The 26684-nt window shown below is 34.9% G+C and overlaps 1 protein-coding gene across 4 annotated transcripts in view; it reads right to left on the bottom strand.

Moving 5' to 3' along the window:
* Window positions 1-26684, bottom strand: part of STAG1 (STAG1 cohesin complex component) — a 354666-nt gene that overhangs the window by 152913 nt on the left and 175069 nt on the right. For all 4 annotated transcript variants that reach the window (XM_004419341.2, XM_087430526.1, XM_004419340.3 and 1 more), the window contains one exon: window positions 7038-7114. In XM_004419341.2, the coding sequence (XP_004419398.1) occupies window positions 7038-7114 (77 nt within the window). The remainder of the gene's footprint in view (window positions 1-7037; window positions 7115-26684) is intronic.

Raw genomic sequence — 26684 nt, 5'->3', positions numbered from 1 at the left:
GCCCTGACTTAACATCTATGCCAGTCTTCCTCTATTTTGCATGTGGGTCGCTGCCACAGCATGACCGATGAGTGGTATAGGTCTGTGCCCAGGATCCGAACCTACAAACCCAGGCTGCCAAAGCAGAGCGTACCGAACTTAACCACTACACCACAGGGCCAGCCCCTCAAATATTTCTTGATCAAATGAATGAATCACCACAAAAATAACACTGTCAAAATGGATCTAAAATAATGGTAAGGATATCTGAAAGATCCCTATAGATACTTTTTCCTTAATCAATCATATATTTTGACAATTCGTGTTTCCTTAGCCACAGATAGAAATGAGGAAAATATATAAAGTCAAACCAGCAATGGGACTGCCAAGATCACTCTTTTTAAATATGTCCTGCTCAAAACTGGCATCAATTAGTTAAATGAAGTGCTACCAAATGTCTGGCCTCTACTCTCATCCATGGATTTTCACAAACATTTCATAAAGAGTGGTAAGTGATCTATCAATGGCTTAATAAGAAAAAAACAAGTTTACAAAATTCAAGGTATTGATTACCTCTGAGGAGAACATTGGAATGGGAAAGTGGAGGAGCACACAGCAGTATTAGTAATATTTCAGTTCTTAAGGGTAGCAGACTTACATATCTTACACACCTTACATATATTCTTTTGTGTGTATCAAATGATATATAATTTTTAAAACTGAGTACAGTAAAAAGTGTTTGAGGGGCCGGCCCCATGGCCTAGTGGTTAAGTTCGGCGTCCTCAGATTCGGTGGTCCAGGTTCACAGGTTTGGATCCCAGGTGCGGATCTAAACCACGCATCAGCCAGGCTGTGGCGACAACCCATATACAAAATAGAGGAAGACTGGCACAGATGTTAGCTCAGGGCCAATCTTCCTCACCAAAAAAAACGTGTTTGAAACTATCCACATTAACGTCCTTGAGGATACTTCTAAGATCACTAGAAGAAATTCCAAATTCTGGAGTACCATTATCCAGATTATCACCATGTCATAGGCACCGTTTAAAATGTATAATCACATCTGTGATTTGCATATCATAGTGATTGGAAGAGTTTGTATTTTTATTTTTCCTCAAAAAAGTCAGAAAGCATAAAAACTGTGTCAGGGGAACAAAGAAAAGCATACACTACTTATCCTTGGAAAGATACAGTGGAAAATATTTTTACAAACAAAACTTTGAGTGGCCAAATGAATAAAATTTATTATTAAATATATTGTTTGAATTTTTGTTTTTAAGTTCTATCATGCATTTAACAACAAAAAATAACCATAAAGATTAATTATTTAGACAGATTATTTTGGCTGACTGCCATAATGCAATTAAAGAGAAATTGCTCTTTACTATTGTATCTCTGCTAATTAAGCTTAAGCTAACTCTTTCGATTCTGGAAAAAGCCTCAGACTTTTAAAGTATCAGAAAATTCAACTGGCCCATAAAGACATATATACACCAATTAAGGAATACACATAAATACATTTGGAAAGAACCATGCTTAAAAAATTTTATTTTAATTTTCAAAGACCATATCTTATTCATCTCTGTATCTCTAGCATTTACCTAGGACACTGTCTAGTATGCTTAGGAACACAACGTTTTAAGGATGGCTTATTTATTAGTACTAAATCCAATCTCCTTAGTCTAGTCTACAAGGCTATTATTCACTATCTCTAGCTTTGTATCACACTGTTTCCTCCTATATATATCCTAAACTCCATCTTCCCTATAAGCTCCTTCCTGGTTTTTCTGGTGAACTTCTATTCATCTTTAAACCTAGTTTTTGGGCTAAATAATTTGTGAAGCCCTTACACCTCAGATAATTAACCCATCCTTTGGGTTCTCACTGGGTCTTGTATTTCTCAACCATCAAATTTGTCAAGATATTACTGCTATTAGCTCACAAAGCTGTCTCCCCATTTAGAACATGAACTCATTGTCTCAAGCTACAATTTCGTTGATCTCTAAATATACAGTTCCTAAGTAAAAGTTAGACAAGTGTTCAATAAATGTTTATTGAACAAACACAAAAATAAATTAATCCTATTAAATAAATATGAAAAACCATATAGTCCATTTAACACTTGTTAAAATAAAAAATTATACCTACAATAAATAAAAAAGATACAGAATTTGTTATACCTAGCTTTAGCTAGATAACAGGTCTTAACAATTATTAAAATATATAATAAAATATAAATGTGATTCATTTATATTGCTGCAAAATCATGTTTTGTAGATACATTTTAAAACTGAATAAAAATCTTGAAATTACCAGGGTATAATTATAACCTCAATATATAGTTGATCATGACTAATCCAGATGAGGATTTAATCTAGTACCCACTGACACAAATGTTACTAAGTACTTGCTATTATTATTATTCAACATATTTCCTCTTGTCTCCAATATTTTGCACTGCAAGGTTCACAGTTGTAGTATTATTTCCTGTTATACCTTTTCACATTACAAATTGATTACAATTTCTTGAGTCTTCATGAGTTTTTCTACTTGATTATTTCTTTGTCTTTTGGCATTTCTCATTTCCAACTTTGCTTCCTTTCTTTAATATTCTGTTTACCTTTGTCAACTTGGAGCAGTCTCCAAAGTGATATGTACAACACAAACTGAGTGGTATATTGCAAAAATATATATATTAAGACTTCTCTTTATTCTTACCTAAAAATAAGAAATAAATTAATTGTTACTAATATTTAATATCTAGAATAAGCTTGATGTGGCCTCACTAGGCCCATATTTCAGATTCTTTTGTTACAAATGGTATTTGAGGTATCCTGAGAGAAGAGTAAGAAGAGTTCAATGCTCAAAGGAGTTGACATTAGAAATGGCACTCTTCACTGGTTTGTTCACTTTGTAAGTTATGTATGATCAATGAATGAATTTATGGTTTATACTATCTATTTTTAACTCTTCACGAAATGAAAACACAGATTTCTGGAGAAAACAGAAACAAAAATCTGAATATGTAATCATAACTGAGTAATAAGAAATGTGGCAGCACTGACACTTTCTGCACAAGCTCTTCTTAGACCACTATAAAAGTTAAAGCCATGACGATCTAACGACATCGGACAAGAAACTGATTTAGCAGTAAGTGCATTTAATTCTATAAATAAATATACATAGCTGCAAACCACACCGTAACATAATAAACGAGGACTACGCACTCAGTCTTCCGATTACCAAGGGTGGAATGAAAAAAAAACAACCTTTATCTATTTATATTCACTTATCAGACATTTAGGAAACAGACTTAGTTTAGAACTAAGAAAGTCGGAAACAATCATCAGGCAGTTTCTTCTTAAGCACTCTCCCCACAAGAACTCTAACTAGCCTTTTCACAAGGAGTATGGGAAAGAGGGAGAGCAGGAGAGAATAATTTTATAGACAAAATTAGCCTTATCATAGGTTTTCACTATTAAGACTATAGGCTGAAAAATGTTTTATTGGTGGCATGCACAATCAAAAAAATTTAGAAACTTTAACTTGGGAATGGAGATAATTTGAGCTTTCCTTTACCATATCTTTGGTATTTCCCTTACATTTTCTTAGTTTGTATACTATTTAACCATTTTTACATTTCTTAAAATTTTTAATCCTTTGATTAATAAATGCTCAAATGGATAAACAAATGAAAAGTTCTACATTTAAGTTTAAATAAATAAATTCACAGAAGCATATACAATTAGAATTGAGAAGAGAAAAAAGCTAGAGGATAAGTTGTACTCAATACAGAAGAGCACAATACACAAAATCTCTATAATTGGGAGCAATGCAATACAAAATAACACAGACAAGAATTAAAGGCACTAAGCAAATACATCAAATGTGCTGTGTTGCAAAGGCTCTCCTACACAGATGCTACACTTAAATATATGAAAACTACACACACTGACTATCAGGAAATACATCCAAGAATTTACCTAGGAAGATGTGATTCTAATAATCTGGGGAAGAAATACTACTCCATTTTGCTTTACCTCACAGTGGTTGGCTCCTGTGTTGCTTCTCCAACAGACACACAGGAACCAAGTGTATCTGTTGACTGAAGAGCTATAGATTGCTCTAGGAATTAATACCTTTTTAAATGAGGTTGATATTACAATTACAGAGCACTTCTGGCTGTGTGCAGGTGTGCAGGAGTTTAAAAAAAGTTTAATAACAAACATTATAACCAGATTGGATAGGAGCTACAGTACACTTTTTCAGGCAACAGCACACTCTGGGACTACCTTTTCCAAATTTAAGCACTTTCAATCTCAGCTACTTCTAACTCATCTCACCTTTACTTTACTTTGCTGTAATACAATATATTCATTCATTTAACAAAATTTTAATGGCTACTCCCTGTGAACCAGACATTGTTCTAGGCTCTTGGGATCCAAGGGTTCCTGTCATCAGATCAGAATTTTACCACAAAATACAATTTACCAAAACTAATCTCCCTCTACTCCTGGGGGACTAAATGACCTATATGGTATTTTGAAGGGAAAAAAAACAACAAAATATATTTAATAATATACAAGCATTTAAATGCAGTTTAGTGTATAGAGTAGCAAAAGATCAATACCTTGCTAAAGTGACTGAAGATAAAATAGATAGCCTCAGAGATATCTAATATATAATTCTGTTTTAAATGAATACATTCTAATCATAATCAAACTGTTTTAGTTTTACTGTTAAACAGATAAAAATTAGAATGATGACTTTTGAAACAGTCTTCTTTGATTAGGCCCATAATCTCCAACACTGGGAGAAAAAATATTTAGGAATATGAAATAAATGCCTTTTGAAAAATTTAAATGAACATCTGCTACATTTAACTCATTATCAGTCTTGGTAACAGTTTACTATTTCTCCAATATACCCTGAATATTTGACAACACTCACAGGAACATTTTCTTAGGTATACCATGACCTTCATTTTGCTGAATTCCTTATCTTCCTCTAGTTATCTCAAAATCTTACTATTAAAGCAATGATTTCCTGTCATTGTGCATTTTCACAGTGTATTCATTTCTGTTTTCCCCTCATTCTATTCTCATATATGAAGAGTTTTTATAACTTAAATCTTGGCTTTCTCCTTTTTATTTCCCTCAGAACAGTAGTTCCCAAACTTTGTTGTACATTAGAATCACCTGGTGAGCTTTTAGAACTCCCTATGCCCAGGTCACATGCCTCTCAAATTAAATCAGAATGTCTGGGGGATGTGGGAGGGAGCCAGGCATCAGCAGTTTTTAAGTATCCCCAGGTGATGTTAACGTGCAGCAAAGTTTGGGAACTACTGTCTTAAACTCTCAATAATCACTCCACCACGTGTTAGTGCCCTGAAGGTCCAAGACGCATACTATGTTTTAATCTGTGACCTGAATCATCTGTACTTCAAGCCTGGCATGGTAGCTAGTATAGTAGCCAGTCAGTAAACTACCACTTGCACCTTAATCTGGCTTTATCTTCTATTTGCCACATATAAATTCACAAAGTAACAACAAAAAATATTTTTTAGTGAAAAGTAGTCCCACAGAAAAGTTTCAGAATCCAGAAGATTTTCATAAATACAGAAGTTAATACAGTACATATACTTTATGTTCCATCAAACTCCAACAGAATCTGGGGCAGGCCCCTGTAATCAAGAACATTAATATTTCATCAGCAATACATATAGATAGTCACACTGACTGGGATAAATAAAAATTATAAATAGCCTCATGTCAGTTGCGGCCAGGTTTTACCATCAATTAAATTCCAAAAAAGGAATTTGGAATTTCAGAGCTTTTTGGATTACAGAAATAAAGACAAGCAATTATAGACATATACATGCATGGGTCACAATATAAGGTCTCCTCTACCTCCCATGGAATGTGACTAAATAGTCTGAAAGCCACTGACAGAATGTTTCTGTAAAGACGCACATGAAAATGTTTTGGTGTGTTCTACTAGAGTAAAGGTGAACACCTGATGAGAAAGACACATATTGCGCAATGTGTTTGTTTACCATACATTTGTAGTACTTTTATCAACCAAAAAAAAAATACTACTACTACTAATAAAAAGCCTGACCCCACCCCCTGGAAAGAGTGCGCCTAGAAGAAAACCAGCCTTGTTGTTAGCATTGAAAGTGGAGAAAAAGGAACATCTACCAGAAAATAGAAATTTTATTTAAATCCAAAGACAGAATATTAAAACTGGAATTAATGGTGGCCTAAATCATGACATGAATTGAATTCACCATAAATACAATATAGAAATAAAACTGTGCAAGTGTTTCAACATTTACTATCAGTGTAAAACTGCTTGAGAGAATAGTTCAGTGAAAATGGAAAAATCATGTAGAAAAAATGATTCCTGTATGATTCATTTGTAAAAACTAGCAAAGAGAACATGTATTCTAAATGGATATCAGAAAGTTCTCAAGCAGAGTGTCCTGAACAGAAGCTTAAGTTTAAATATACACATGCAAATGGGGATTGGGGGGAGAGCCACGTAAAATAATTTTGGGAATTCTGGATTAAACAATGTTAGGCAGGTTTTTCTCCATTAGGATTTCTAAGAACCCTAAATAATAAATAATGTGCTTTAACAACCTCCAAGACAGATATAATATGCAGCCAGCTCACACTTCTTTGACCTCCAAAACCTTTTTTCTTTAAAGCATTTAATAGGACCTGCATTCCACAGAACATGAAACTGTTTGAGATGTTATTTATAAATTCAGGAATTTTAGGGGGTCTTCAAGAATGAATGTCAAAAATCAACTTCTACCTCATACCACTAATTTTCTTATCCTTATCAGTCATTCAGTGCTACCTCCATGCAACGCAATCAAATCTGAAAGATCATTAATTTTGGAATTAGTAGCATGGATTATCATATAAATGAGAAAATAGTATACCTTCTCTTACACTAAACACCAAACCAAAACACACCTTAAAATAATCAACATATTCACCATTTAAAAGTATAAGTAGGCAGTTCGTATAAATATTGAAATGCTATACCTCATCAAATTCTTCAGTCATTTTTCTGATGATTTCTGCATTCTGCATATTTCGAAACATCTCTATTCTCACAGTACCTGTGGAACAAGAGATTTTACAGTTAATCTTTTTTAATTCCATGCTAACATTAAATTTAATCCGACCACTGTTTGAAAAGTTTTATATAAAAGTTTTGGGGTTTTTCTTTCCTCCCTCAAACTCCTATCTATTCTAAAAATGTCTCTTGTTTAAGAACTTCAAAGTTCTTTATAAATTAAAGAAAAACTGAATATCTTATCAATTAGATAAGTATAAGGAAAAATACTGAGAGGAGTGTCAAGGAAGGAAAAGACAAAGACATAAAACAATGAATTTATATTGTAAGGAGGACCCTAAGGATTGACTTTAATATATACTGGTGATAACCAGAGATATAGCTGACTGCCTTAGTCTGAAAAACATCCAAGTATAGCGTTATCTTGCTTCATGGCTCTTTCTGATATTCTGTATCATCAGATTATTCTTCTATAAATTAAGACTAAATTTCCCTTCATCTGATAACACATTTCAGTTAAATCTGTTTTCTCTGAACAGGAAAAGTTGTTCAGTAACTTCTACATAATTATCAAACAATCAAAAAGTTAACCCCTTTCTCATTTCATTCTTTCATACTACTTTTATCTTAGCTACTTTATTTTTATCTCAAATATGATTATGTAAATATTATCACTTTTTTTTTTTTAATTTTTATTTATTTTCCCCCAAAGCACCAGTAGATAGTTGTATGTCGTAGTTGCACAGCCTTCTAGTTGCTGTATGTGGGACGCGGCCTCAGCATGGCCGGAGAAGCGGTGCGTCAGTGCGTGCCCGGGATCCGAACCCGGGCCGCCAGCAGCGGAGCGCGTGCACTTAACCACCAAGCCATGGGGCCGGCCCATAAATATTATCACTTAAAATAATGACAAGAGTGGTTTATACCAACACTTGTGTTAAAAATTAACATAATTTAAAGAAACTGAAATAAGACTCAAAATTAAATTGGAGTACCGAGAATCCAGGCTTAATAATTAAATGAGGTTCAGTTCCAACTGTATAAATGTAAAATAGTCAAGTTAAGAATCACATGAATAAGATTCAATGAATCAGTAAGAAAATAATTACTTTATAACCTCTAACAACCTTCTTGCCAGTGATTACAAGCTCCATTTCAAATCACATTTAGGAATGTAAGAAGGAAGAGACTCTGAAATGTACTGTACTCTTATAGGAAAGAGTACGAAGCTGTAGAACAGCCACTAAAAGTCATCAAAGTATGCTCTTAATTCAGAGTCCCAACAAAAACAACGATGGCACATTTGGTACATTAAACTTAATTTGACCTAATTTTTACTAATTTGTAAAATGAGAAAAAGGATATCTGTCCCATCTTTTAATCAGAACCATTTTTTAAGCATGTTTTAATTACTTGATATATAGCTCTCTCGTTCATTTTTTGGAAGCTGAATTCACTAAGTAGTACCACCAACAGGCATTTCCTATACCCAGCTGTAGGCATGAGAGAGTCTAGGTTGGGAGGTAGGTGAAAAGGAAAAATAGTCTTAAAGAGTTCCTCCCCAACATGCAACATCCTAAGCAAAATGGGAAATTTTTACATTGTGATTTTATTTTTTATGCCCCAAACTGTATTTTAGACAGTATTAGTATCAAAGACAGGTTGTTTATGTACTACAGTACAGCTTTTATTTTCAGAGGATTTTAAAAAATTAAATAAACAGGAAACATTAAATCGCTAATTATGAATTATCTCAAGTAAAAGTAACTTTCTTCTTCCTTTTTTTTTTTTTTGTGAGGAAGACTGTTCCTGAGCTAACATCTATGCCAATCTTCCTGTATTTTGTATCTGGGGCACTGCCAGAGCATGGCTTGACGAGCGGTGCATAGCTCTGTACCCAGGATCCAAATCTGTGAACCCCGGGCCACCAAGGCAGAGCACGCAAAACTGTCTGTCAAACATTCCTTTTTTTTTTTTTTTTTTGTGAGGAAGATCAGCCCTGAGCTAACATCCATGCCAATCCTCCTCTTTTTGCTGAGGAAGACTGGCCCTGAGCTAACATCTATTGCCAATCCTCCTCCTTTTTTTTTTTCCCCCTTTTTCTCCCCAAAGCCCCAGTAGATAGTTGTATGACACAGGTGCACATCCTGCTAGTTGCTGTATGTGGGATGCCACCTCAGCATGGCACGAGAAGCAGTGCGTTGGGGGGCGCCCGGGATCTGAACCCAGGCCGCCAGTATCGGAGTGTGCACATTTAATCACTAAGCCACAGGGCCAGCCTCTGTCAACATTCTTACAATCACTCAAATTAAACAAAATTTTTTAACTGTATATAACCTTGTTGGGGTCATGAACTATTCTGTCAACCTGAAATAGATTCCCACAGATAAAAAGCATGTAATTTCAGGGGTTGTTTCACAGTACTCTTGATAAGTAAAATTACATTCATAACTACTAAACAAGCTAAAGAAGTAAAATTAGATTTTTAAGTTATTAAATATGGGAAGAATTAGTTGTTCTTGGGGAGATGGAAATACTTTACATTTTGATTGGAGTGTTATTACATGGTTGTATGCCTTTGTCAAAAGTCATCAATCTGTATACCAAAGGTGTGTGAATTTTAGTAAGGAAATTTGATCTTGGTAAAGTTGATTTTTAAAAAACTCAAGGGGCCGGCTCCGTGGCTTAGCGGTTAAGTGCGCGCGCTCTGATGCTGGCGGCCCGGGTTCGGATCCCGGGAGCGCCCCGAGGCACCACTTCTCCGTCCAACGCGAGGCCGAGTCCCACGTACAGCAACTAGAAGGATGTGAACCTATGACATACAACTATCTACTGGGGCTTTGGGGGGAAAAAAATGAATAAATAAAATCTTTAAAAAAAAAAAAAAAAAACTCAAGAAAAAGAACAATGCTAATCCTACTATTTTAGTAATAAGTACACTTACTGCCAAAAAACGTTCAGTGTAAGTAATGCTCAACTCCATTTTCATGATTGATAAGGCAGTTTTCAGATACAATGGAGTCTTAACTATAATTTCAAGAACTAGCTGTGTTAGTTCATAAAGGGAAGACTATTTCATTACATTAACTTAATGTCGTAAAATGAAAAGCAACAAAACAGTAACTAGCATTAAAAGCAATATGGAAAAAAAACACTTCATGCTTATGAGCGTCTTTAAAGGTGACTACCATATACAAAAAACAATTACTAATAAAATAAAATTAGATGCTTAAAGACAAATGTTCATTTGAAAATAAACAGAAGCTTGTTACTGAGATTTGTTTTAAAGTGGAAAATCCTTCTGCTGCCACCATGACTATTCCAAAGATTAGCCTATTTACTTACTTTCCAACTGTTCATTCTTCTCCAGTTGGGTCCCACAACTATACTGAAACTGCTTCCTCACACCAATTATCTCCTAATTGCTACATCAAACAGCCTTTCCTTAGTAATACTACATCTATTCTATTTAAAGCATTTGCTCATTATATTGGTTTCCATAGCACTATATCCTTGTATGTATTCTCTGACTACTTATTTTGATTTCTTTCACTTACTTTCAGTCATTTACTTGAGTAGAGATAAGTAACTTCAAAGTTCTATCCAACACATTCTTCTTGGTCCCTTTTTACATTTTCTAAGTTGGAAATGGGTTCCTTGAAAAATGCCTGACATCTTAGGCTTTTCTCTCTTCCTATTAAGCTTTTTTTGACAAAGGAAAGAATCTTGCTGTAACTCAAGACTAGTACTCAAAATAAATTAAAAAGCTAATCTCAGTTCACCATTGCATTCTTGGTTCTTAAAGATGCATATTTCTCATAGAAGATTATTTTAAGATTATGGATAATAAAGATAAATTAAAGATCTGAAATAATTCCAATTCCTGGAAACATAAATATCTGAAAATAAAGAATGGAAAAAAAATAAAAGACTATCTTCCACTCTCTTAAACACTAACAAGTTATCTGTGAGAATCCTGAAAGAATAACCTACCAACATACATATTTTAGATTAAAAAATAAAAGGTTGTTTGAGCAGGCCCTCCTGACAAGACTATACTTCTAATGAAGATAAAGGAAGAACTTTTAAAATTGTCATTTTTCTCTATGAATAATTCCAGAAAGAGAAGTAACATCAGAAAGCTACCATCAAGTTCTTGATCATTTAAATTATGTCAAATCACTGGTGAGAGCATAATTTGATACAATCCCTAAGGTATGAAATTTGGCAAACGTCTACCAAAATTACAAAACTTACATACTCTTTGGCCTTGACATTGTATTTGTTGCAAAACATCCATAAACTCACACGTGCAAAATAATGAACAGACAAGGTCATTCCCTGAAGCACTGTTTGTAAGAGCAAAAAGGAAAGAAAGCCCATGTACCCATAAGTAAGAATTTGATTAAATAAGTGCAAGTGCTGATGATAATGACAATAGTGGTGGCAGCTAACATTTAGATGCTCACTATCTGCCAGGCATTGCGCTGAATAAGCCCTTGAAGTTAACACGTTTAATCTTCACAACAATCCTATGAAGAATCTACTATTTTTCTTCTATTTTATAGACGAGAAAATTGAAGCACCTAGAGATTTAGCAACTTGCAAAAGGAGTTTCCCAGTAGCAGATCCATGGTCTACACGCAGGCAGTCTGGCTACAGGGTCCATGACTAACCACTACTCTAACGTCAATGGATGTCATGTAGCTGTCAAAAGCAATAAACCTGTCTATGATTGACATGAAAAGATCTGTAGGATATATTCATACATGCAAAAAAGAATGGATATATATGTATTTGATTGCACATGCAATAAAATATTTCTGGAAAGATACACAAATATCTGGCAAAATTGGTTGCCTATGGGAACGAGAAATATGTGGTTGAGGTTTAGGGATGTAGTGGAGACATTATACTGCATACCCCTTGCATTTCCTGAAATTTGAACTATATGAATATATACAAAATGAATGAACACATTTCAAATAAAAAATTAGACGTTAAAAACTAAACTGAAAGATTGCTCTTAAATCTTGCCTATCGAACACTTGTACAGTCACTATCAAAATGCATTCATTAGAGGGCAGGCATAAGAATGATCCACATAAGTTTGCCACAAATGTGAAATTTTATGTTTTCCTTACCAGCTATTATAGGACACAAAAGATGGATTTGAAAAGCAACATGAAAATAGGGCTGGAGAATATCCCCTTGCATAATTAGCAATACGGACAACAATAAAGGGAAACTGTAATTGTGGTTTTAGCAATCACAACATATAGCAGAATCCCCAAGAAGTCATCCTAAGAGTGGTTTAAAGTCTTTGGAATCCAACATAGTAGGGTTTAAATCTCAGCTCCACCAGTTACTAAGCTCTGGGACACTGGAAAAGTCAATTGTTCAGATTTCTAATCTTTAAAACTGTGACAATACCACTTCACAGCAGGGATCTTGTTTTGTTCAATGCTGTAATTCCTAGTGCCTGGAATAGTGCTTAGCACAAAGCAGGCATGCAAAAAATATTTGTTGAACAAACGACGAAGGATGATATTAGAACTAAATGAGAAAACAAAAGTAAAGTATTTAGCACTGTACCTGCAGCATGTTAAGATGCTCAGTTAGTATTAATTAGGCTCTCCTACTTTGAGCATTGATTTGTTCACAGATTATCATGCCCATTTTGGAGGCAAGCTAAAAGCTCTAGTTCTTTAGCTGAGGTCTCCTGGAAGCCAGATTCCTACTTGTGCATGTTGCCAGGTTAATGCCGTTTGGAGAATGAGGCCAGTCACCTTTTATTCCAGAACCAGGGAAAGTCACTCCAGCAGTCTTAACATCACCCAGCCCTACAGCTTCCACCTCCAAAATGGAGACAATCAGAAACAACAGCACTAAACATCCCTCTCCAAAATGCCTAGAACTCACCGTAGGGATGAGTTGGGATGAGTTAAGAGAATAAAGAAGTCATTGTCTCAAAAGCCAAGTGGGAACCAGAAAACCGTCTTATCCTCATATAAATAAACCCATGGCTTAGAGAACTGTCTCACAGTTGTGATTATATCTCCAGTGACGAGTCTGTCTCTAGATGGCAGCCTGCACTTTGTAACATTCCTTGCAAAAAGCTAATAATACTTCTTCTGTAAATACAAAAAGTAGGTGAAACATCAAACCAAATGCTCAAAAAGAAAAATCACATATTGGCACATGACATGTGAGTACCAATTAACTAGTTTTTCAAGACTGCATAGGGTACATTTCATCCATATCAAGAACAGATAAATTTACTAAGTATTAGAATTTCAAATTTTGGAGCTCAGTTGAGTCATGCTAGTATAGCCCAGGGCCAAAAGCAAGCATTGTCCTAGAGCTATAAACTTTCAAACTATTTTCACCAAATCTTCAACAACTACTAAAATAACCTCATCTTCAGTGCTAGTGCTGTTCACATAAGACAAGAATTAGAGGAAATGACAGTGAGGAAAATAAACTTATTTTTTAAAATGTCTGTCTGCTACCTCAGGCTCTATTACTAACATTAATATGATTCAAGACAGGCAGGGCTTCTTAATCTGTGGCACACAAATTCCTAACTATCTACAAATCTTTGAAACTGTAGGGAAATTTAGGTCTATGCACTTTTGTGGAGAAGGGCCCCAAATTTTCAGGACATTATTAAAGGAATATGAGAACTCAAAAAGGTAAAAACTACACATTAGAGGAAAAATATCACCCAAAGATTTTTTGGTCTTAAGGAATTGAAGGGAGAAATAAAATGGCGAAAGCAAAGAATAATACTAGAAAAGACAACCTTCATAGTGTGGTATAAAAAAACAAAGACTCTGGACTGGAGAATGGAGAAAAGAAAAGGCTGAACTCTTCCTTTCTAATAAATCAGGCCATGAGTGTATCATCTAAGGAGAGCCAGGTTTCTTCTCTAAGTAGCAAAGAAAAAAAGCACAAGTTTGCCATAATGTTATAGGGATCCATAAATTCAGAGTGAAAATTTTAATTTATCAAGTATCTTGTTTATAGCCAACATTATGTATTTGACTCCAATTATAAATCATATGTGTAAGATAATCTCAAATATTTAAATCCTAAATTATTTAGGATTATTTGGCAGTTTCTTATCAAACTAAATATAAATGACCAAGTCCTGTTTCTTTAACCTGTGCTTCAAAGCTATGTCACTAAGAGGTCCCAAATAATCAGAAGTATACTTTTGTAAGGTCCCTCTTAGAATTTTATGTGCCACTAAGACTTCCTCAACTCATCTTTTGTCTAGAATACTTCTTTTTCTATTTCATCAAACTTTTATGTATGTGACTGGAGGAAAAAAAAGCTAACTGGTTGGCCTTAATAAAAAGGTCTCAAAGAGTTTTCATTAAATTGAATTCCCCAGTATTTTTTTTTAAATACACTTTTTATTTTAGAATAGTTTTAGACTGACAGAAAAGTTACACAGTACAGAGGTTCCCACATACACCACAAATTGATCACATTATTTTTTCCCCAGTTTTGTTGAAAAATTGAGATACATCACTGTGTGAGTTTCAGGTGTACAGCATGATGGTTTGATTTACATATATTGTGAAATGACTACCACAACAGGTTTAGTTAACATCCATCATCTCATATAGATAAATTAAAAAGAAAAGAAAAAATTTCTCCTTGTGATGAGAACTCTTAGGATCTACTCTCAACAACTTTTCTATACATCATACAGCAGTGTTATCTATAGTCATTAGGGACATTATATCCTTAATATTTACTTATCTTATAACTGGAAGTTTGTACCTTTTGACCACCTTCCTCCAATTCCTCCTCCCCGAACCCTGAACAACATTATTATTAACTAAAAGTCATACTTGATTCAGATTTTCTTAAGTTTCTACCTAATATCCTTTTTCTGGTCCAGGATCTCACCCAGAAAACCACAAAAAGTGGTAGTTGTCATGTCTCCTTAGACTCCTCTATACTGTGACACTTTCTCAGACTTCATTTTTGATGACTGTGACGATTTGAAGGAGCAGTGGTCGGGTATTTTATAAAACGTCTTTCAATTTGGGTTTGTCTGATGTTCTCACCGTTAGATAGGGCTTATGGGTTTTTGAGAGGAAGAGCAAAGAGATAAAGTGCCCTTCTCATCACATCAAAATAAGGTATATGCCATCAACATGACTAAACACTATTGATTATTAATCATGATCATCTAGCTGAAGTAGTATTTGTCAGATTTCTCCACTGTACAAGTTACACTTTTTCTCTTTTTCAATACTGCACTCTTTGGAAGGAAACTGTACAGCCTATACTTAAGGAATGGGGGAGTTATCCTTCATTTTCTTGATGTTTACGTAGGTATCTACACAAATTATTTTAAATTCTTCTACATGGAAGATTTGTCTATTCTCACCCATTTGTTTCATTATTCAAGGATTTATTTGTATCATACGGACTCATGAAAATTTTATAGTTTGAGTTATAATCCAATTCTATGATATGGGTTTTGTTGCTCAAATTGTTCCAGCTTTAGCCATTGAGGGCTCTTCCAGTTGGCTCCTGTGACTTTTTGACATACCCTTATCATTGTTTTATTTTGTTTTCTTTGAGTACTTATTCACTTTTGGACATTATGAAATGCTCCAGGCTCACCTTGTATATTCCCTGTCCCAGTCCTAGAACCTAACATTTCTTCAGAAAGCCCTGGTTTCTTTTATTGGAGAATGGAATTAGAAACCAAGAACTAGGTGCTAGATGTGCTCGTTGCTACTGGCTCATTGCTAGTCTGATGTCATTTCTTTTAGGCCCTCTCAGCTGAAAGAACAAGGAAATATATATGTGTGTGTATATTAGTGTGTATACAAACATATCTATAAATATTCCTCTATGTAGCCACATATATCGATATTAAGCTGCATATGAGTTATACTAATGCCTTCAACTCCACTACCACATGGGTTATTCCAGCATTCTCCCCTTGCTTACCCATAATCTCCAACTCCAACAGTAAAAAATCTGGTTCCCACCATCAATCATCTATTTACTTAATTTTTCAACTCCAGTATACATGTATAGTCATTTCAGAATTGGTAACCTTTCTCCCATGGGAAACAACTTTGCCAACCAGAGTACAGTACTTACATACAGTTTCCTTTTGCCTTCAGTTTTACAGTCTCCACTCATTTCTTCAGCGACTTAGGACAGCACCTTTCCGCAAACCCCTTCAGTGAGGTTATTTCATGTATTTTTAATATAGTTAGATTCTTTTGTCATAGTCTATATTCATTTTGGGATGACCTCATCACAACTAACTTTTTTAAAAAGTTGGCATGCATCAATGTTTATTCTTTGTGCTGTAAAGTTCCATGGGTTTTGAGAAATGCATAATGTCATGTATCCACCACTACAGTATGACACATACTAGTTTCACTACCCTAATCTCCTGTGATTCACCTATTCAACCCTCTCTCCTCCCCAAAACCCTGGCAAACACTGATCTGTTTGCCATCTATACAGTTCTGCCTTTTCCAGAATGTCATATAAACTGGAATCACGTAGCCGTTTCAAACTTCTTTCACTCAGCAATATGCACTTGAGATTCATCTATACTTTTGCATGGCATGAGGGTTCATTTCTTTTTATCACCAAATAGTATTCCATTGTATGGATGCATCACACAGCTTATCCATTTCAACTACTGAAGGAAATCTTGGTTGCTTCCAGTTTTTGGCAATTAGGAATATAATTACTATAAGCATTCACATGCAGGTTTTTGTGTGGACATAAATTTCAAATCAGATGGGCAAATACCTAAGAGTGTGGATTCTATAGGAAGGCTATATTTAACCTTGTAAGAAACTGTAAGACTCTCTTCCAAAGTGGCTCTACTACTTTTGTATTCCCATCAACAACAAATTCCTGCTGCTTCACATCCTTAGCAGCAATTAGTATTGTCAGTTTTTTGGTTTTTAGCCATTCTAATAGCTGTGAAGTGATATCTTATTGTTGTTTTAATTTGCATTGCCTAATGTCAAAAGATGTCAAGCATCTTTTCATATGCTTTTCACCATGTGTATATTTTTTTCATTGAGATGTCTGTTCAGATCTTTTGTCCACTTTTTTACTGGGATGTTTATTTCCTTATTGTTCAGTTTTTAGAGTTCTTTAAATATTTTGGGTACAAGTCCTTTATCATACGTGTTTCATAAATATTTTCTCTCAGTCTGTGACTTCTCTTTTCATTTTCTTAACAATACCTTTTGCAGAGCAGAAAAATTTTAATTTTAGTAAAGTTTAACTTGTCAAGTTTTTCTTTCATGGATTGTATTCTTGGTGATTCTATCTAAAAAACTCATCACTAAATTCAAGGTCATGTGGACTTTCTCCTATATTTTCCTTTAGAAGTTTACAGTTTTGCATTTTATATTATCTACTTTGAATTAATTTTTGGGTAGAGGACTAAAATCAGTAGATTATATTTGTGTGATTCCTGTAATATTTTTTAAAGGATAATTTAGGGTATAAAAATTTGATATATATACAACTCTTCAGAAACCCACTGGAAAAAGGAAGATAAAAAAATACCAAAATATTTCAGATTCCATTCTCTTCTTATTTTAATAATTTTCACCCTATTCTCTGTACATCTAACAGTTTTTACTAAATGACAAGCCCATCAGGATTATCTGTAGTTTTCATTGTACTCTACCTATAATAATACATGTATATGTCTATATTAAAAAGCTCTTCCAAAAACATGAGAATAATAAGAAATTAAGACTTTTAATTAGTCCTAAGAGATTCAAACTCCATGAAAGTAGAAATTACCTTACAATAATATAAAAAATAAATGTGCTAAACATGTCCAAAGTGTGAAAGTTTTAAAGTTATGAGTTACATTTACAGACACACACCATTTCCAAGGGAAGAAATCACTTTAAATTGATATATACAAGTTCTGATTATGGTAATATTGTAAACAATATTATCTATATAAATCTTCTTCCTAAAATGCTAAATAAATATGAAAAACATTTTGAAATTACTAGTATAAAAACAAAATAAATCAGAAAGCCAAAATATAGAAGGAGCACTGAAATCACTTTTTCTCTGATAACACTTGCTGAGCCTACAATGCATAAGTTGGGACTACTGAGGTGAAGGGTCTAAAAGAAACAACTCTTCCATGAAGTGGGGACTCAAAGAATTTCATCTCTAGGTTAAGGCTGAACTAGCAGTAAACCTAACACCTCAAACTCTGGGGACTACAAAGACAGATTTTTGGATACCGTGTGAAAGGAGATAAATGTACGTGAGCGATAGTAATCAAAAACTGGTGCTCACAAATATCCTAAATTCACATAATCTGATCCAGAAAACTGCAAACTGTATTTAGTTGCAAATGGTCCTAGATTGGTAGTACCCCTGGGCATCTGTCAAGCAAATGATAAATGCTCTCCAGAGGAACATACCGTTATCCTAGGCTTCAAATAAATTTGAGAGAAAACATGGAGCTTAGAATAAAAACTAACTAAACATATCAAGAAGAAAGGCAATATATAAAAGAACAAGCAAAAAAAAACCCCACAGAAATAAACTCACAAAGACTTAAAGTATTAGAATTATCAGATACAGATTGGAAAAGAAATAAACTTCATGTTAAAAAAAGAAAACACAAAACTGAATATCCACAGGGAATAAGCCTATGGACTGCTTCTGCTTCAAAAAAGAACCAACTAACTACAATTTCTAGAAATAGACAACAATAGCAACTGAAATAGATCGGCACAGATGAAAAAAGAATAAGTGGTGAACTGGAAGATAGGGGAAAAATTATACATAATGCAGCACATAAATTAAAAACGTCAGAACGGTACATATAAGACAATATGCAAAGTTTAAAGAAAGTTACTGAGGAAGAACAGAAATAAAATGAGAAGAAGCATTATTTAAAAAGATAACTGATGAAAGACACCAATCCAAAGAAATATGTTTTAGACCTAGAACATAATATAGTCAAACTGAAGAATACCAGAAACAAACAGAAGAATCTTAAACTTGGGGAAAAACAAGCACTGAAAGAGAGAAAAATGATTATTCCAAGTTCTCAACAATACAAGCCAGAAGACAATGAAATGTCCTCAATGTGCTAAAAGAAAATAACTGCCAAAATAACCCATCAAAATAAATTTTAGGAAATAAAGACAAAATAAATTGTCAGGGTGACGTCAGCATCACAGCAGAGTGAACTCATCCCTTAGACCCTCCCACCTAAGAAATGCCGGAAAGGACATTCATAAACCAACAGAGGACATTCACACAACACAAATGATGTCTGAGAGACCCACGCAGCCACGTATCTGAAGGTGGAGGTGCTGGACTCCCCAGGAGGAAGTGGAGGGAGGTAAAGGGATCTCCTCTCCCTCCCCAGCAGCAACCCAGGGTGCGGGACGACACATGGCTCTGAGAAGTGGGGGTGGGGGCTCTCCACAGAAACACCTTCGCTTTCCAAGTTCACTTACAGCCTATGGGAAAGCTCCATACAGAGAAGGGTAAGCTATTACAGGGGTGTCTTCATCAAGCCAGCACCCCAGAACAGCAGACAGTGACGGTCGAGGGAGAATGCCCCTGGGATCACACACGTGAAAGAAAGTGCCCCTCCTCCCGCCCGGCACTCCAGATCAGCCAGTAGGCCAGAGTGCCCACCCATACACTAGAAAAGCAGCAGCTGTGAGTGAGCAAGCTGGCAGTCACAGACAGGCCCTGTCAGCATAGATTCCAAAGGACAGGCACAGGCAACAGGGGTCACGGTGGGCTCAGAATACACAGCTCTTGACCATCCACATCCAGTGGCAGCAGGTGGAAGCTATGAACAGATACCATCATGAGGCGAAGGTACAAATCCATGCTGTCAAATAGTATGAAGAAATATGTTAATACCCCAGACTAGAAGGAAAGTGACAAACACCCAGAAATCAATCCTAAAGGCACAGAAATTTATAATCTAAATGACAGAGAATTCACTATAGCTATCATACAAAAACAATGAGTTACAAAAAAATACAGATAGCTCAATGAAATGAGGAACAAAATAACAAACAGAGGGAATTCTTCACAAAAGAGACTGAAACTAGAAAGAAAAACCAATCAGAAATGTTGGAGATGAAAAACACAATGGATGAGATGAAGAAAAATCTGGAGTACCTGAAAAACAGAGCTGATACTATGAAGGACAGAATTAGCAGTCTGGAGGACAAAAATATACAAATACTTCAGATGGAGGAAGAGAGAGAACTAAGACTAAAAGAAATGAAGAAACTCGCTGAGAAATATCCGACCCAATTAGGAAATGCAACATAAGGATTACAGGTATTCCAGAAGGAGAAGACAGGGAGAATGTAGCAGAAAGCTTGTTCAAAGAAATAATAGCTAAGCACTTCTCAAACCTGGGGAAGAAGCTGGAAATACAATTAAAAGAAGCTAACAGAACTCCTGATTATATCAATGTAAAAAGACATTCTCCAAGGCATATAGTAGTAAAACTGGCAAAAGTCAATGACAAAGAAAAAATATTAATGGAAGCAAGGCAGAAGAAAATAACTTACGAAGGAACCTCTATCAGGCTTTCAGCGGATTTCTCAACAGAAAGCTTACAGGCAAGGAGAGAGGGGAATAACAGATTCAAAATTCTGAACAAAAACTTTCAGCCAAGAAACTCTATCCAGCAAAAACATTCTTCAGATATGATGGAGAAATAAAAACTTTTCCAAATAAACAAAAGTTCAGAGATTTCATCGCCACAAGAACCCCCTATAAGAAACAATCAAGAAGCCCCTCATACCTGAAAAAAAAAAAGAAAGGGTTTACCAAGCCTTGAACAAGGAGAGAAACAGGCGGACAAAAGCAGAAAATTGTAGATCTATATCAGAACAAGTTAGCAAACACTAATGTATAACTTTAAAGATAACGAGAAGGAAAACATAAAAAATAACCATAATCTCGTCATTTTAACCACAAACTCACAACACAAGATGGAATAAGTTGTGATAACAATAACTTATAATGGGAAGAGGAAAGGGATAGAATTGGCTTAGACTAAGGAAAGAAGAGGCTATCAGAAAATGGACTATCTTATTGATGAGATCTTTTATACAAACCTCATAGTAACCACTAAACAAATAATCAGAACAGGGACACAAATGATAAATAAAGAGAAAACGATCATAGAGAAACTGATGTTACCAAACTGAGTTGGCAAGTCCGAAATACACGGGATGTGAAACAAGGGAAATACAGAACAAGAAAGAAAACGTGTGATAAAATGGCAGCATTAAGCATTCATATATCAATAATCACTCTAAATGTAAAGTGATTGAATTCTCCAATCAAAAGACACAGAGTGGTGAGATGGCCAACAATATGCTCCCTCCAGGAAACATAGCTCTAACACAAACATAGGCTCAGAATGAAGGGATGCAAGACGATACTCCAATTGTATAAACATATAAACTTAACCCGTACATATATAGTTTATGCACTCTTCTATAAATATAAGATGTCACAATTACAAAAGGTTTAAGAAAAAATAATATTGAACTACCTACATACACTGTACATGCAAAGAGATAAGAATTCATTAAAATAGACTTCTAAAGAGCAAACTGATTAATATATAATAAACCATAACAAACACTTGTTTCTATCCCTCAAAGCAGACACTGAGACTGTTAGAATACCAGTACAAGTAATTTATTTAGGAGGAGATCCCATAAAATACTGGTAATGGAGTGGGGAAATGAAACAAGGAAAGGCCGACAATAAAAAGTGTGTTATCTAGCCAATTACTACTATGGATAACTGGAGCCTAATTAAACTCCTTGGGAAACTGTGAGTCACAGTAGGCCATGCACTTAAAAGTTATCTCATAGTAGGGGCAAAGGATTTGGGGTATTTATACACTAACTCCCAGCTAGTCACTGGTCAAAGCCATAGTGCCCAACTTGTGCACTGAGATGTCACTGGCCACTGAAGCAAACTCATATGACCACTGTGGGGTATATTAAATGTTCAAAGGGAAATAGCAATATTTACTGTCTAGTACGATAGGAACTATTAGCATGACGTAATTCACAGTTTCAACATCAGATCATTCTTTATTCCTGTTGATAACATCCTATCTTTGAGAAGCTGTTTTCACAAATTCTGCTGGAAAATCAATATATTTTGAAATATATTGATTTATACCAGGTTAAATCAATATAAATCACCCTGATTCCACCAAGAAATGAGGGTGACTTCAAAATTTGAGCAGTTGTACAGTGCCCAACGGGTGCATATATCCACTAGTAAATAATTGTGGTTATTTAAAAACAGAATATAATTTTTATTTTTCTTTCAATTATGTTTATCATTTTTCCAAATAAGTTGTTAGGACATAAATAAATTGTTTGGACCTAACTACTTCAAAAAGAAAGAGTTAGGTATTTCTTTTGGCTTACAGGTTCCACGAAAAAATTAATGAGACACTAATCGGCCTAAGAAATGGGAAAATTTAGGAAACTCTTGGAGTAACTGTTTCTGATTGAGATCAATTCTCCAGCAATCCTACATTCCTAGAAGGTCCTCAGACATTTAAAAGTCCACTGTTAGGGCCGGCCCCGTGGCTTAGCGGTTAAGTGCGCGCACTCTGCTGCTGGCGGCCCGGGTTCGGATCCCGGGCGCGCACCGACACACCGCTTCTCCAGCCATGCTGAGGCCGCGTCCCACATACGGCAACTAGAAGGATGTGCAACTATGACATACAACTATCTACTGGGGCTTTGGGGGAAAAAATAAATCAATAAATAAAATTATAAAAAAAAAAAAAAAAAGTCCACTGTTAGGCACAAGCACTGCAAAATAGAATTACTTGTTATAACCAACTAAGCAAGAAGGTGTTTCTAACCTACAATTCTCAAGTTTGATAAACACACCCTTTATTAACTAAAAACAAGCACATTTTTCAATGAAAACTATTTATAAATATCCAATATATATTTCTGAAGTCTGTTATATACTGTCATTAGTATATACCCAAAAATACATGCCTGTACCAATGGTGTATTAAACAATGATAATATTTTGAATAGAGATAACATATCTTTATTTTGTCATGCATAATACCATAAATATATCCTATCATTCTATGTTGTCTTCTTAGCTTCCTCAGAACTTATTTCTACGAACACTTATGAAGTTACATAGCTTTAAAATGCAACTCAATAGCTTTAAAATGCAAGTCAATAGTGTTTAAATCAACTTTTCCTTTGCCATCTTTCGTACTTCACTGATACTGAATATATCCTATTATCACATTGAATTAATATAGTCTAACTGAAGGGTGCAGCAATAAACAGAATTCACTCCAGATGCTTCAAATGAAGAGATTTTAGTGAACAGACTATAGATGTGTAGGCACAGTTAAGGAAACAACTAGAGGTGCTGATGCAACTTAAGATAGCATAAACAGGAAACCAATACCAATCCCCAGGCTCAAGGGTCAAGATGAGAAAATAGTGATAGTGGAGCCAAATGGAAGAAGGGCTGTCCAAACTCTTCTCATGACATTAAGTTCCAATTTGTCATGTCATTGGTGGGAGTGTCCCTTCTAGCCAAGAACTAGGAAAAAAAGTTTTGTGACTTTCCCCTCCCTTCTCTGGTTCTCTTCCTGCTTTAGTCAATTTTTCAATATCCTTTTGCTCTTGGTTCTTATGTAGCTTCAGGGGAAAATGGGCTGATACAATAGAACACCAAGCTGGATTTTGGAAATCACTTTGCAACACAAGAAGTCCTTATAAAATGCAAATCTTACCTCAACAAATAATAGAAATTAGCCTTTGTAATAAAAAAAAATTCCCTTTTTGCCCTTTCTCTTTTGATTTTCCCTACAATGTGCCCATCATGTAAAAATTTTCAGTGTAGTTTAATTTATCAATCTTTTCTAACTTACAGATTTTTGAGTCACAGTTAATTTTGAGTCACGTTATTAAGAGGTCTTTCCCACTCCAAGGTTATAAAGAAATTCTTCCCTGTTTTCTTCTAGCATTTTTATTATTTCTTTCTTTCTAGTATTTATTTGTTGCTGTTTTTTATTTAAACTCTTGATGCATTGGGAACTTCTCCTGGTGAACATTATGAAATGAGGTGTAGATATGAAATAATTTCCCACATTTTCCCCATTTTTATCTTAAAAAGAGGGTCTTTTATTCCATTATCTCTTCTAACTGGCTATTCTTACATAAACCAAACATATTAATCTATCTATATTAACTCTGTATCCCAAAAACTCACTGAATAATTATTGCTTATATTAGTTTTGCAAACTGATTCTCTTGAACTTTCTAAACACTCAACATGATTTTCAAATAGTGATCATATTTACTTCATTTTATTGTCTAAATGTGTCTGCTTGTTATCGCCAATATAATGCTATACAGGAGCTGTAAGACTGGGCATCTATGACTTGTTTGACTTGAGTGAAAATGACTCTACTGGTTTCCCTTGAGCATGATGTTGGCTTTGGAGTTAAAAGGCTTTTTTTTCCCCCTTTCATTTTTCACTTTGACATTTCAAACTTTACAGAAAAGTCGTAAGAAAAGTACAAAGAATTTCTGAATATCTATCACCAAATTCCCAGATGTAAACATTTTACACTTGTTTTACTCTTTACACTCTTCTTTTACTCTTATCCCTTTACTCATTAAAACTTCAGTGTATAGTACCCTTGAACAAAAAATCTCTTATACAACCATAGTACAATGATCAGAATCATGAAATTAACAATGACACAATACATATGTTCTAATCCACAGAACTGGTTCAGATTTTAGTATTTGTCTCAATAATACCCTTTATGTCAAAAGAAAAATCTAACATCGTGCATTCCGTTGTCATGTTTCTTTAGTCTCTTATCTGGAACAGTTTCTGAGTCATTTCTTTGTATTTCAGGACACCCACAGTTTTAAAGAATACAGGACAGTTATTCTGAAGAACATACCTCAATCTAAGTTTGTCTGATGTTTCCTCATGAAGATTCAGGCTCTCCACTTTAGGCAACAATGCTACAGAAGTGAGGTTGAGTTCTTCTAAGTGCACACCAGGAAGCACACCCTATCAATTGGTTTTATAACTGACAATATTGGCTTTCATCATTTGGTCATGGTGGTGTCTACCACGTTGGTACATGGTAAAGTTACTATTTTACCCATAGAAAATAACAGATATCTTGTAAGGAGACACTTTTAGACTAGGTAAATATTGTGTTCTTCATCAAACTTTCCACCACTAGTTTTATTGCCCAAGCACTGAGTTCAGAAGTTACTTTAGTTAGTACCTCTTACACTCCTTAGTGTGGTTATGTTATTTATGGTATGGCATGGTATGGTTTATCTGTTCTATCTGCATCCAATTTTAGGATTTTCCTTCCATCTTTGTTGATTTCTCTTTTCTTTTTTCTGAATATGTGAAACATTAAGATAACTCTAAAAGTCAGGACTATTCAAAAAGTATATTCAAATTAGTATCATTCCTTCACCCCAATTCCCTCTAAACATTCCACCTTACTTACATAAACACACAGCCTGCAGGTAACCAATCACTATTCTCTGGTTTATTTTTCCTTTTGGTCAAATGAGCAAATATATGTGTATATTTCACTATTTCCCCTTCTTTCTTCAAAAAAAAAGTTGCACACTTTAAACACTCTTTTCCACTTTGCATTTTTCCCTTAAAAATGTATTCTGGGGGCCAGCCCCATGGCCTAGTGGTTAAGTTTGGCACGCTCCGCTTCAGTGGCCCAAGTTCAGTTCCGGATGCAGACCTACACCACTCGTCGGTGGCCATGCTGTGGTGGCGACCCACATACAAAACAGAGGAAGACTAGCACAGATGTTAGCTCAGGGCAAATCTCCTTCAAGCAAAAAGAGTAAGATTGGCAAGAGATGTTAGCTCAGGACGAATCTTCCTCAGTTAAAAAAAGAGAGGAAAAAAAAAGTATTCTGAAAATCTCCCTGCATCAGAGATCTTTTTCTTTTTTACGGCGCCTAAAAACTCTACTGTGTAGCTATACCACAGTTTATTCAATCACTGTCCTATACGTGAGCATTTAGGTTGTTTCAAATATTTTGCAATTATAAATAATATTGTATTGAGTAACCCTGTGCACTTATTTTCATAATGCTGGAGGTATATCTCCATAGCAAAATTGCAGAAGTAGGATGTATAGGACAAAACATAAAAACGTATGTCGTCTTGCTAGATATTGCCAAATCTCTTTCCATGAGAGATGCACCAATCTGTATTCCAACAAACAATGTAACAGTATCTGTTTCCTCACAGCCTAACCAACAGAGTATTGTTAAAATTTTTAATTTTTATCAATCTAAAAAATGAAAACTAGTATCTCAGTGTGGTTGCAATTTGCAATTCACTTATTTCATATGTTTGAAGATCTGCTTACTTAAAGTTTCATAGGTAATTGGGTCTACTTCTGGATTTTTATTATATTCCACTGAGTGAGAGACAGTGTGCTTCCTTTGTTAATCACATTAAGAAAATATGCATCTGTGTCTCTTTTATGAAAA

The sequence above is a fragment of the Ceratotherium simum genome, chromosome 5, assembly GCF_057802395.1.
Source record: "Ceratotherium simum simum isolate JZ-2026a chromosome 5, ASM5780239v1, whole genome shotgun sequence".
In the NCBI taxonomy this organism is placed as follows: Eukaryota; Metazoa; Chordata; class Mammalia; order Perissodactyla; family Rhinocerotidae; genus Ceratotherium; species Ceratotherium simum.
Note: the sequence above shows the minus strand (reverse complement) of the source record. Positions and strands in the feature narration are given on the sequence as shown.